The following is a 13183-nucleotide window of genomic DNA, read 5'->3' as shown; positions in this document are numbered from 1 at the left end:
CCCAGCTCTCTGTGAAAATCCATAATTGCAACACTGTGTTACCAGGATGGCCTTATTTTGACTAGAAAATCCTTTCTCTGGCACTGTGCAATGAGATTTCTTGTTTCAGCATAAGTGGATGGAGTAACAAGTATCTGTGAAATTCAGTATTGTCCTCATTGAATGGCAGTGAAATAAAACCAAGACAGGATATATAAATATATTTTTGCTTCTGGCCTGCCTACCTCAGGTGCTGGGGCATTGTCCAGTGCACAGTGTTCTAACTCCACACCATTATAATCTAAAGAAATAAGTGTGCAAGTATTAGGTGAAACTTTAATAAGCCTTTGTTCCTTCCTGGCTTTTTACCTCCTTATGTTTTTGCCAGCTGGAGCTCTGACTTTCTAAAAGAGAAACCAAAAAGACCAAAATAACAACAGAATTTTCCCCTGTTCTGTAAACATACTTAGGGAACAGAGCATTTGCTTTTGTAAATAGATGTAAAACAGTCCCTGTGCATATGTCAGTCATGAAAAAGGCTATCTCTGCATGCCTATGGCATGTGTGTGACCCAGAGAAAATACAGAGGTTTGCCTTTCCACACAGGAAAGAAAGGGCAACTTCCCAAAATAACTCCTCTGGCAACCTTCAGGCAAACACCTGTGGAGGGAGGTCTCACAGTACCTGTGTGCCAATGGTTTTATCTGCTTTCAGGTCACCTAAGAAAACAAAATCCAGAGGTGAGAGCTCTGCATTGTAAATGTCTGTGAATCCTGCTCTTTATGAGGAAGCAATAATAGCTTTGCTGCAAGGTTTGGTCTCTGCTTCTCTGCTCACGTGTTGAGTTACAAAGGAGAGCCATTACAAAATGAGTCTCTGCTTCTGCTCTTCCATTATGACTCCAGTCCTCGTCCCTAAACCCCAGAGAGATAAGAAAACATGTGTTTGGGGTTTTTTTTATGTGTGCAAGTTTATAATCTTACTGCCTTTCTGTTGGCTTGGAATATGGATCACTTGCTTGTGAGTGCCTGGGCTATTTGGACATGGTGTATTTTCTACAGGAACTGGGAGTTTTGCATATTTAAGTGCAACTCTAACCTCATGCTTTCCACAATGGAATCTAACTCCTACTTTGATAATATTCCATGATTATTGAAGTTTAAACATAAGATTTTTGAGCTATCACCTCTGTTTGACTGTGGAATCGGATTCCATGGTAAGGGAAGCATTGGTATAAATATATTTAATAATCCAATTCACTGGAGGTTAATTTGAATAGACATCAGAACAGCAATCTTTATTCCTTTTGACTCAAATCTCCAGATGTTTTGGTGCTGTGTTTTTATGTTTCTCATGTGCAAGATAAACTATTATTTCTAGAAAGGCATTTTCTAACAAGAGTGAATGTTGGTTTATCAGACTGCTTAGCTTTGCCAGGTACTGCTGGGCACAGCAGTGGATTGAGAAACAAGAAAGCTACAAACTTACTTTTATACCTTAAAAAACAACTAAACAACACATTTTTCTTCCTGCATTAAAGCTTGTTTGTACTTTTCATCTAAGTCAGCACTACACATGTAGAACTTGAGAACATCTCAAGTCCTTGCATGCATATCCATCTTCTGGATTCCTTCCCCCAGAATACCATTTCATAAGGTAGGTATTGCGTGTCTGAGGCTTTCAAGCACTTTGCAGACATTTAATCATTTCTGCCTCTGTGACATAAGTAGTATTAACATGGGAAACCAAAGCAGAAGCTTGCCTAAGGTCAAGCAAAGATCAGTTAAAGAATTTAGACCAAGGCTCCTGTTCTTGGCTCAGACCTATGTGTTCTCTGAGTAGATCACAGTATCTTTCAAAATAGCTTCCCTTCCTCCACCCTTAAAAATGCGGTCTCTGTTTTTTGTCAATAAGAGCCTGCATCTGGGAGAAAAACCAAACAATCAAACAAACAAAACCCAGCAAAAACCAGGGCAACTGGGGACTGAAACACCACGGTTAGACAGCTGTACCTAATTCCTAAAATCATTGCTATGGTTTTATGGTATCCTGCTAGGAGACACCCCTGTTGGATGGAAGGTAGAGCCGTGTCTGTGATCCAGGCACCGGGATCGGGACACTGCAGCTGGGAAAAGAGCTGAGGGCCGTGATCCACGGGGAGTCCTTCACAGCTGCCACAGTGGGCCAGTGTGAACACAATGTCTGTGGGCACTTGGGCCCTTCAAACCCACTGAGAAGAGCTGTGGAAAGGCACTGGGCAGTTCGTGACAAAAAGGACAAAGAAATGTTGCTGTTGGAGAGGAGTGTGTGTGAATTTCTGAAGTCAGCGAGTGTTTAGTGCTAATCTCTTAATGATGGCAAAGGGCAGCTTCGGTGCTTCTCCCCAGTAAACAATAGGCCCCACATTGCCTCTGTCCTTTTAGGACAGCCCACACAGAAAGCACATCTGAGAAAGCACTCGGAGTTAGTGGAGCAAACCCTGAACCAGTCTGAACCAGTTCAAATATCGCATATGGTTGTTTTGCTTCTGCAGACTTCCTTGTTAGTCCTTGGAGGCTGTGGCTGGCATTTACTGAGCAATAGTTCATGCTGTCAGACTGAAGGGGGAGGGAAAGCCTCTCCTTGAGTGTGTCAGCAGGGCCATGCAACAGTGCCATTGGATATTCCTGCCCCTCCACGCCGACTCCTTTGTAGTCACTGTCTCTGTCTTGATTTTTGGTTATAGTCGGCTCAGTTTCATAAACTTGACATCTGATCCTTTTGTTGCAGCCCTGATGCTTTTTTCTTACATTCAAATTGTTTCCAGGTTAGAAATGAAACATATTTGTTTACAACTCCTACATCATTGCTTACAGAAGGCTTTTTACAGGTGAGACCCACTGTCATTTTCATGACCAAGACAGAGGCAACAAAGGAATAAACCCCCTGATTTTGTTGGAGTTGGAATAGTGTTTAGTGACAATCGATGCTTCAAGCACAAATTGCTCTAAAAATCTCTTCACGGTAGGCGAGGTCTCAGGATGTACTTTATTCTTGAGCATTGCCATTTATGAAGGAAGCGGAAAATGGTTTAGAAAAACAAGTTTTGAGGAAAAATTGGAACACTTATTTTGGTTGCCTAGGAATTAGAAAGGGGAACTTATGGGAACATGACATATGTTCTGTTACAAGGAGGGCAGTGGTCAACTTTTTCCATTTTAAGCATTCCTTGTTAATTTGGCTAGGAAAGATTACTCAGATTAGAAAACTCATTTTGCTTACTCTCCCCAGTGTCTTATTTGGTAAGATTAAGTAATAAAGCATGTTAGTTCTTGCATAGGAGGTTAGATGAACTTTTGCCCAGGAAGATCTGAAGGCACTTGGCTATGGCCAGAGAAGGAGGTGGGTTTGATGGGTTCTTGCAGAGTCATTCCAGAGCTGTACCTCTGTGGCTGCCTCCCTTGGCACAGCATGTTGGGCTATATGTGAGATTCATTATATTTTTCTTTTTTTTTCTTTAAGAAAAGTCTCAATACACTTTGAATTTTTCCACAGGTGAAAAAGTAGAACAAACAAACAAGAAAGAGCAGCTGACAGACAGGAGAGAGAGAAAGCAGACATTGTTCATTCTGGAACCTGTATAAAGTAAACAGCAAAAAGGTACCAGCTCACAGCTGAAACTGGTTCACACTGAGTTTAGGGAGGATGGATGTTTGTGGATGTGGGCATGTGCTGTGATACATGTATGTGTATACACCTACAGAATTCTACATGTAAACTGTGTGAGAATGTAGCTGCACAGCTATTAGATTACTTGTAGTTTGGGTAGTTTAAAATCAAGTCCTGGGAAATAATGTCACATTTAATCTCTAAAAGTGTAGCAAGAAGAGCAAACCCATTCCCAAGCAGCAGAAAGAGCAATTGAGTCTGCCTTTGACAGCTGCCACCTGGCATCCTATTAAACTTAACTCTATGAAACTGCCAGGCATAAATCTTCCCTCATCCTGGAGAAAGCTAGAGATGAAAGAAAAAATTATGCTTAGAAATCAGTCATGGAAAAGACTTTGATCTTTACCATTAATATGAAGGTTTTTGCATTTCTCCCAGATTCCCCATTGTCCTTCTGTGGACTAGAAACTCAAATTGTTTTCTGGAACTTGGCTGGGTGTAATGAGAAGTGCAAATTTATCTTGTTACATAGCAGGAGAGCAGCGAAGGTCTGAGATTTGTTTCCACAGAGATTAGTGCAGTTCCTGGATCAGTATGTACAGGAGGAGCTGCTTTCTGTGCTAGATGGAATGGAAGCATTAGTTAGTCTCATGAAGTGAGCAAAAAGAAATTAATTGTGCAGGTTGGCAGCCCTCTGCAAACTGTTTTGGACGGGCAGTGCCTCTGGATGCATGTGTGGCCCTGCAGTTTCTGCTGAATGGAATCTGTCCCGTAAAATCTGTGATGAAGAGCTATTACAAACAGAAGGCTTGATTCAATAGCCCCTATTAACAATTCTTGCTGACTCCAGTTAGCCTTGCCTTCACAGAGAGTAACTGGAGAGCACCAGGAATGCAGTAACGGGGTGTCTGTGCAGACAATGAGCATAATGCCACAAAGGAGGAATCTTAGCTGGGGATGGCAGTCAGGACTGACACACACAGTTGGGTTTTGGTTTATTGGTTTTCTACAACCTGGCTGAGGTTTTTTAATCTGACATTATTAAACTAAATTTTCTGTAGTAGTAAGTCATATTGTTAAAGCATGAATCACACATGAGTGTGTGCTGAGGCCTCATACTCAGCAGTAGTTTTCCTCATTTACCCATCTGCCATGCTGGTATGTATGTGTTTTTGTGGCTCCCTTGGGGACTGGATGCAGCAGGTAACCTGGTTGTAAAGAGGTTAAAGTGTTCGTGACCTGGTGAAAAAGGGGGGAAAAGTTGGGTTGGATCAGCACCTTGAGCCAGCTCATCACACAAGTACCTGTAGCAGCCTGAGAGAGCCCTGCCAGGATGGAAACATCTGGGAGTGGAAAGGAAAGGCCACTGCTCCAAAGAGTGATTCATAAAACACTGAATACAACATGCACCTTCCTGGCATAGAAATACTTTTTATGTGTTCAGTGTTTTCCATATGATTTCAAAACACTTTAAAAGAAAGGAACTTCCCTGTCCTCTTCTGAGAAGGGAGGTTTGATTGTACCTCATGTAACAGAAAGGAAGGGAAAGCGCAAAGAAGTGAGGCAAGCAGGCAGATTGGCCAAGGTCAGGAGAAACTCTGTGGGAAAGCCAGAAATAGCACCTTGTGCTGCAGACCTGTGCCTTGGCTACAAACCCATCAGTTGGCCCAGGCTGCCTTTGCGAGCTCATTGTCAAACAGGACCAAGTATTCAGTGGCTTGTTTTTCACTGGTGTAAAATAGAAGCATTGCTGAGGACTCCAGATGCTTGTGTACAGTCACTGGTGTGTTCAGGAACAGAAGTATCTATTGTAACCCATTTGAAATGTCTGCAGAGAGGCTTTATCACAGTGGCTGGCTGCCTGCAGTAGAACTGCTCTAAGGCATTTTAATGCTGTTTATCTTGCTTTTTCTATAAGCAAGCACAGCTCTTAGGGGATGTGGAGTCAAAGGAAAGCAATGGATTAGCAGAGGTGAGAATGTAAACCTTTAAGGTGGAGGTGCAGTGTGTAGGGTAGAGAACAGTTTTAAGTGCCTTAAGACAAACACTTTCCCTGCCACAGGCAGCGGTTCAAGCGTAGTTCCGTGTGGGAAGTCTCTTCTGGCCCAAGACTTTCCTGCGACTGTCAGAGACGAGCCGAGAGACGCGGAGCTGCGCCTCGGCAGCGCTTCCCCGCGTCCCTGCCGAGCCCAACAGCCCCGCGGTGCCGAGCACCCACCGCAGCGCTCGGTGCCGGGCGAGGACCCTGTGCGGCCGCGGGGGAGCGGCGGCAGGTTGCCGGCCGGCCCGAGCCCTGCCCCGCGGCGGCCGCCCCTTCCCCTCCCGGGGGCGGGCGGCGGCGGCGGCAGCGTTAGGACCCGGCGGCGGCTGCGGGGCGGGGGGGGAAGCGCAGCCCGGCGGTTGTTTACTGGGGAGCGCCGGGGCAGGGCTCGCCGAGCTGCGCGGCCGGGCTGGCGGCGGCTCCGAGGATGCTGCCCGGGGCCCCGCGGCGGGCGCTGGGCGCTGTCCTGCTGCTGGGCTCGCTGCTGCTGCCGCTGCCGCCGGCCGCCCGCGGCGCCGAGGGTGAGTGTGAGCGGCGGCCCTTTGTGGGGGACAAAGGCCGGGCTGGGGAAGGGGGAAGACCCCCGTGGGGGAGGCGGGGGCCGGGCTGGGGGCGGCGGTGGCCGGCCCCCCGCACGGCTCGGCTCGGCTGGTCTCTCCGCAAAGTGCCTCCGCGGCAACGGCGCGTCCTACCGCGGCACCCGCCGGGTGGCCTCCGGCGGCGCCCCGTGCCTCAACTGGCTGAGCGTGCGGAGCCCCGCGCTGCCGGCAGGTGGGTCCGGGTCCGGGGGAGGCGGACAGGGGGGTCCCGGGGGTGAGGCGGCCGCGCTGACGGCCCCGCTGCCCCCCAGCAGTCAGCGAGGACCACAACAGCTGCAGGAACCCGGACGGCGCCGCCGCGCCCTGGTGCTTCGTCCGAAACGCCGCCGGAGACCCCGAGCGGCGACCCTGCGACATCGCCCCGTGCTCAGGAAAGAGCGGCCCCTGCCCGGGCAGCCCCTGCCGCGGGGGGCTGGGTTCTTCGCCAGGGTGGGGTCCCCCCTGCGCACAAACAACCCCGGGCTACGCCAGCACCTCCCTCGGGAACGCGGCGTACCCGGGGCTCCCCTCCAGCCTTCCCCCGTGTGTGCACATCTGCCTCCCAGCTGTGCCTTGCTCCGCCCCTACAGCTTTTCCATTAGTGCCAGAAAAGGCCTGTGGAAAGCCCCCACTCCTCCATATTTCACTAGTCACCATAGGGCTCTTTAGCTGTGTTGCAAAAGGGCCGAGGTCTGGGCATCTAAGAACTGCAGAGGTGTTGGGAGAGTCTTATTCTGGGGCATGTTACAGCTGACTAAAGGTTCCTGCTGCTAAACGATTCCTGGTGGGAATTTGAATACAGGTGGGAGAAAAAACTTGGAAAAAATAAGAATTTTAAGGGAGAACACGAAGAAATGGAAAACCCCAAACACTGGATTCCTCCTGGATAGTCACAGTAGGAACAGTTTACCAAAAGAACCATAGCTGAAGCCTGATTCAGGGAGAGGAGATGGCAGTGTTGACTGACGCCAGAGCAGCCACTTGGGGCTTTTTGAACTGTTTACTGATTTCTGAGTCCTGCAAGATTTACGTACTCACTGTCCCTTGAGATTGCTGTCCTCGTGTGTAGATACTTTTCCCACACATGAACACCCTCCCCTTTTCTTCACTTTGCTCTTTTTTTGCGTGCTTTTCCCTAAAGATGGAGCAAAACAAATGTTCTGCTGCAAAGAGCCTTACTCAAAACAGTCCTGCAGCTTTGGGATCAGGAGAGTTACCTGCCCTTTTGGCAATTTGTGTGTCTAATGGGTTCGACTATTTTTGTGTCTCAGAATGGGCACCTTTCTGTGTCCCAACAGCTCCCTTTAGTTCAGCTTCCCTGGCTGACCGTACCTGAAATTACTGTGCAGTGCAGGAGAGACTGATTTCCTGTCTCTAATCCCCCTTCTGTACTTCCATTTCACATTCCACCGAGGCCTCAAAATGGCTGCAGAGGGAAAATCCACAGGGAGTTATTGCCAGCTGTGGGGCAAGATCCAGGTGGAGAGAGTTTTCAGGTGTGGATGTATACTGTGCACAGCATTTCCAAAAAGTAGGGTTTTTTCTGTAGAGCAGGTAATAGATACCTACTCTACACTGTCACAGCTTCTGGTGTGCTACAGCTTCCATTTGAACTGTATCATGAAAGAAGGTGCTACCTTGAAAATCTTTCAATGCTGTTGATAAAAACCAGCAGTGATAAAAAACAGGGCTGGGAAGGGTCCTGTGCTCTGAGTGTCCATCCTTGGGTGCCTTTGGGCTCTGGCTGAGCAGGAACTTGCTGTCCTCACACTCATCAGTGGCTGTGCTGCCTGGAGGGCTGCTCTGACTTAGCCTGTCCAACGTACTAAAGGAGTTTGCTACTCCACTGCAAAGAGGGGCTGGGGAGAAGAATATCCCCACGTTGTTTTCACACCAGCTGGAGTCTCCTTCTCTCAGACTTTCCTGTGTCAGGAAGACTGAGGCAGAAGAGAGATAAATAGGCTCCTGGGAGATCTGGGATGGAGATTCTCATAATCTTGTTCACGTCTGTTCAGCATGATTGAAGCTGCAGCCTGTGTATCGATCTATACATTAAATGAAGTCATTGTGCATCCTCTGGACTCGTGCCCTGAACCTGGGTTTCGTTCTGCTGTCTGACTTCTCTCTCATCTGTGGTGGTGCCTTGGACTCTTAGTTAAATGGTTTCATGTCAAAGGAAAGTGGGGGGAGGAGAGTACATTTCTTGTCTACTTTGGGAGAATTTCTGGCAATAACTTAAGAGGGAACAAACACATGTTGTTTTGAAGTACTCATCAATGCTTGGTATGTTGTATATATATTTTTTTCCTCTCAACAGATGCTACAGCTGCCACAGCCCCAGTCCCTACAGCAGAGGTTGGTGCTTCTCAGGAGGATGAGCAGGTGTTTGAACCAGCTGATACGTTGCCCTCCCGGAGCGAGGCAGCCGCAGTGCAGCCCGTCATTGGGATCAGTCAGAGAGTGCAGATGAACTCCAAAGAAAAGAAGGACTTAGGGACACTAGGTATGAGCCCAGGATCATGTGCTGAATCCATTCTTGTAATTCTGGCAGGATGGATTTGTTTTGAAGCTCTAAAAGGTACTGCCTCTAATTTTGTCTCTTTTCTTTTCGCAGGGTATGTGCTGGGGCTGATCATGATGGTGATAATCATTGCCATCGGAGCTGGCATTGTCCTGGGATACATCTATAAGAGGTGAGTGGCTGTTCTTATTTGTCCAGAAGCTGGTGTGTACAGAGCAGGAGTGTCTGAGCACCTGCAGACCTAATCAGATCCCAAGGAAAAGAGCCAGAAGCATATGTTTGGTTGTGGAACATTGAGCAAGAGTTTTGTTTGTGCCACTGAGGAAAGAACTATTGAAGAGTTAATCCCATTCTCCATTTCACCCATCAGTGTGGTGTTCTGTCCCATTTAAAGTTTCAAATTGCCCTCTATATTCTTTGCTTTTTTGTATGTGCATATGTGCCTTGATGTGGCTTCCTCAGATGTGTTGTGGGGAGCTGGAATTTATGCAAGAGCTCGAGAGAGCAGATCCCAGGTGCCCTCTGTGATCAGAAAAAGAACAATCCTTCTAGCAGGCCACCTGTTTCCCTGTTTTCTCTAGTCTGGCTTTAGAAGAAAAACAGTTGGCAATTTTTTTTGCCACTCATGCATTGTATCCTATGAAGCTGAATACCAACTAGCACTTCTTTTTGGTCAAAGTTCATTTTACCAAAGCTCCTGTGTACTTTAAGGTCAGTTTTCATTCATACTTCAGTTACTATTTTTTCATCCACTGTGTTGGATGAAAATGTTTCTGTAGCTCAGCAGCCTTTGAGGGAAGTGGCAGCAGCAGCTTAGTTGTAAGAGAGAGGGCAGGATTAACAAATAGCAGTGATTGTCGCTGCAGCAAGCGAGGGCCCAGGCTCCCTCCTCTGGGAGGGTTGGTTCTGTGTTTTGGCTGTTTGACAGCAGTCTGATACAACCAAGCAGAAGGAGCCCTTTCCCAAGCTGGGACATGTCCTTATGTAAGTGTTTATAATAAATGCCGACAGAAAAAAAACAGAGGGAGGAGTGTTACATAAGGGGCAAAACACAGAGCGCTGCTTGTCGAGGAATCTGATTTGAGGTGTCACGTCAGAGAATGCTGTCTTGTGTGCTGGCAGGGATGGCAGCTGCTGCTGCACGCTCGTAGGCAGCTTTGAAAAGCAGCCAAAATGCTGACAGGAAACCCCAGCAGCTCTGCCTGGCTGGGATCACGAGCCCCGGGAGGAGCTCTGTGCCTGTCCCACCTCGCCGCTCTCCTTGGCGGGAAGAAGCAGGAGACCAATGTTGGATTTTGTCCAAATGCAGCTTTGCTTCTCCAGCCACAGATTGCTCACAGCAGGGCTGCAGTGCAGGTTTACTGTCTCCCTCCTTGCCTTGATCTCAAAATTGCATGTGCAAGCTGGCAGGTTTGGGGAGGTGTGGTGAGAAAACCTTTAATGGGTTTAGTAGCTTTGGGTATACATAGCTTTTCTGGAGACAACATGCTATTAATGCCAAATCCATTTTTAAAGTAAGGCTGCTCTTCCTCAGCACAAATTACAGAGGTGTTCCTTCCCTTAGCAACAGGCAGGAGGCTGAGGTAGGTTTGGGAGCTGGTTGTGGAGTTAGGCTTTAGCTGCAGCGGCAGAAGGCAGGGCCAGCTCTGAAGTCAGCTTTAATACTTTCAGGGACAGCTTAATTTGCTGCAACAAAAAGCAGAAGCTGTCACCACCTCCAGTATTTGTTCCAGATGAAGCAGATTACAGAAGCCCTTCTCCACAGCAGTGGGCTCTGCACTGTCTCACTGCTCCCCTGGGCCTGCACCAGGCAGTGCTGGGGGAGTGTAAGGGATAAGGAAACATATGGCAGCTCCGTGGTTTGGAGGGGAGGCCTGGCTTTACAGTCATCATTTAGCAGCAGCAATGTCAGTGAATAAGCCAGTTGGAGGGAGGGACAGACTTCACTTGGCTGCTTGTTTTTTAAAGATGCTCAGCTGGGGTCCTCTGCTTACAGTAGGGAATATATCTGGCACTTTTTTAGTGCTGTTTATCTTACAGTAGAGAAGAGGGGACTCTGCTCTTTATCACCTTTACTGAGGCTCTGCTTCCAGGCAGTGGCAGTCACCCCATGCATGGTTTTTTTTTTTATTTTAACGTAGGGGGAAAGACCTGAAGGAGAAGCACGAGCAGAAGGTTTATGAGCGGGAGATGCAGCGCATCACGCTGCCCCTGTCCGCCTTCACCAACCCCGCGTGCGAGCTGGTGGAGGAGAACACCATCGTGGTGCACACCACCCAGACCCCCGTGGAGGACACGGGCAGCGGCCCCCTCATGGGGCAGGCGGGGACTCCTGGTGCCTGAGTGGCTCGGGCAGGACGTGCAGGCTGAGCAAAGCCTCCAGCTTCCCACTGTGAGTGCAGGGGGTGCGTGTGTTCATTTCTGTTTTGTTTTCTTTTCGATGAACGCCGGCTGAGGGTGACGCAGAGGAGCAGAGCAATGGGCTATTCATCACCATCTGTTGGAGGGGCACCGTTCGGTGCAGGACTGCCTGGGGACTGGTGTGGTGGACCCTGCTGCTTCCTCCCACCTATCTCCATGGTGTGCCAGGGAGCTGGGGGGGATGATGAGCCAGGCTCAAAACTGGCCACAGATCCCATAGCCCAGAGTGTGGTCTTGGCTTCCTCTTTTTCTGTTCCTTTCCTATTTAATGGTGTGCACTGTTTCTTAAGTTTCAGCCTGGAACCCCAGGAGGGAGCAGTACTGCAGGGACTGAGGGGAGCTTCACGTCAGACTTAGCTACATAATTACACTCTGATTATAGTTCCTGCCTTTTTGCTTTAGTAGCTGAGAGCTGGAAACACTGTCCAGAATCCTGCTACTGGATCAGGTTTTTTTTTTCCAAGGAAGAGTTTATTTGAGGGATGTCTTTGGCCAGGAGCAGTGTGTTTAGCCCCAGTGTCAGTTTGGAAAAGCTCTCCTCTAGCTCTTGACAAATCCAGGTCTTCCAGGGCTGAGGCCACATCTCCATTCCCCTGTGGTGCTACATGCACAGCCACAGTTGTAGGTGTCCAGGTGGTCTGTATGTGCCTCCTGCTCACTTATACAGATCAGGAGACCAAGGGCCAGCAGCAGATAGTTGTGAAGGAAACGAACTGCCCTTCAGTTACTTAAAACAGGTTAAACACTGAGGATAGATAACATCCTCTCTGGAATTCCCTTGGCTTCCTACAGAGCCAGTGCTGGACAGAGTGGCCAAGCTGTGGTCACCTAGATCACAATGCAGCAGCTCTGGCTCCAAGGGCAGGACAGGGCAGTTGTTTTGTAAGATCCTGAAGTCATGGCGTGGCTCCTGGCCCAGCCTCTGCCACACACACTCAGCTTGTGCAGCAAGACTACTTACAGAGCGTGGCCCTATTAGAGAGGTTTTGTAACAACTTTTATTAGCATTTCAGGGGGGTTGGAAGGGATGGTTGCTGCAGTGTCTCCCAAGTGGCACCAAGGCAAGGCCAGTTCAGGGAAACACCCGTCCCCACCTCAGGGGATTCAAGCCATTCAAGTAAGTTTTCTAGCCATCTGCTTTATAGCTGTGGGCCTAACAGGGAGCAGCACTTGGCAGCAGGGTTTTAGTGTTAATGTTTGATTCAGAAAAGGGAAATGTTTTATTTTTAAATGCCTTTGAATACCATTTCTTTGTAAAATGTTTTAAATACCTCATTATGAGAAGGTGCAGACTGTGCTACCTTGTATTAAAGCTTAAAAGAAAAATGCTCTGTAGACCTGTGTGGACTGTGGCTCATCTGTGCATTCCCCTGCCAGAGCAGCACCCTTCGGCTTGTTGCAGATTGAGCTGAGGAGAAAGGAAGATGCCACTTCAGTTTGCCAGGCCCAAAAGTAAATCCCTACAAGCAGTGCCTTCCCTCACCAGCAGACACAGGGCATGGAGCTTGTCTCCTTGCTGCCAGCAGCTGGTCTTTGGACTGGGACACTGTTCCTGAAAAGCAGCTGGTGACTCAGCAGCCTGGCCCGTGGGAAGACACTCGTGGTTACAGCCCCTTCCTGACTGACACGGGTCAGTTCTGCTTTGGTGCTGCTCAGCAGCAGCTCCTTCCCTTGGGAAGCACGATGGAGACGGAGCACAGCGCGTTCCAGGAGGCACTGACAGAGCATTTTTGTTCAGTTGTTGTCTTAACAAATGCCCCTTGGACTACATATTTCAGAATAAGAGGTTTCCAAGAACAGGCTGTATTTTTATCCCTGCACTAGAAAAGGAAAACAAGGAGGCTCCATGTTCTGCTGACTCCTGTCCACCCTTAAAAACCAACCAACCAATGAACAGAACTGAACAACTTCTCCAGGTAAATAGTCCCTTGCACTGTGACTCTGCAGTTCTTGGGTGTTTGAGATGGTACCTCACCTGGGCAGTTTTGATGTTGC

At 48.4% G+C, this 13183-nt stretch overlaps 1 protein-coding gene across 1 annotated transcript; it reads left to right on the top strand.

Annotated features, from left to right (window-relative positions):
- Window positions 1–5744: 5744 nt before the first annotated feature.
- On the top strand, window positions 5745–12523 carry PIK3IP1 (phosphoinositide-3-kinase interacting protein 1). Its single transcript, XM_039384138.1, has 6 exons — window positions 5745–6189; window positions 6332–6439; window positions 6519–6638; window positions 8564–8749; window positions 8861–8939; window positions 10909–12523. The coding sequence occupies exons 1-6, from the start codon at window positions 6096–6098 to the stop codon at window positions 11108–11110; spliced, it is 789 nt and encodes a 262-aa protein (XP_039240072.1). The 5' UTR covers window positions 5745–6095; the 3' UTR covers window positions 11111–12523.
- The last annotated feature ends 660 nt before the right edge of the window (window positions 12524–13183 follow it).

Source organism: Pipra filicauda, unplaced genomic scaffold, assembly GCF_003945595.2.
Source record: "Pipra filicauda isolate LSUMZ 115617 unplaced genomic scaffold, ASM394559v2 scaffold33_size4404698_pilon, whole genome shotgun sequence".
Classification (NCBI taxonomy): Eukaryota; Metazoa; Chordata; class Aves; order Passeriformes; family Pipridae; genus Pipra; species Pipra filicauda.
This window is presented reverse-complemented; position numbering and strand designations above follow the sequence as displayed.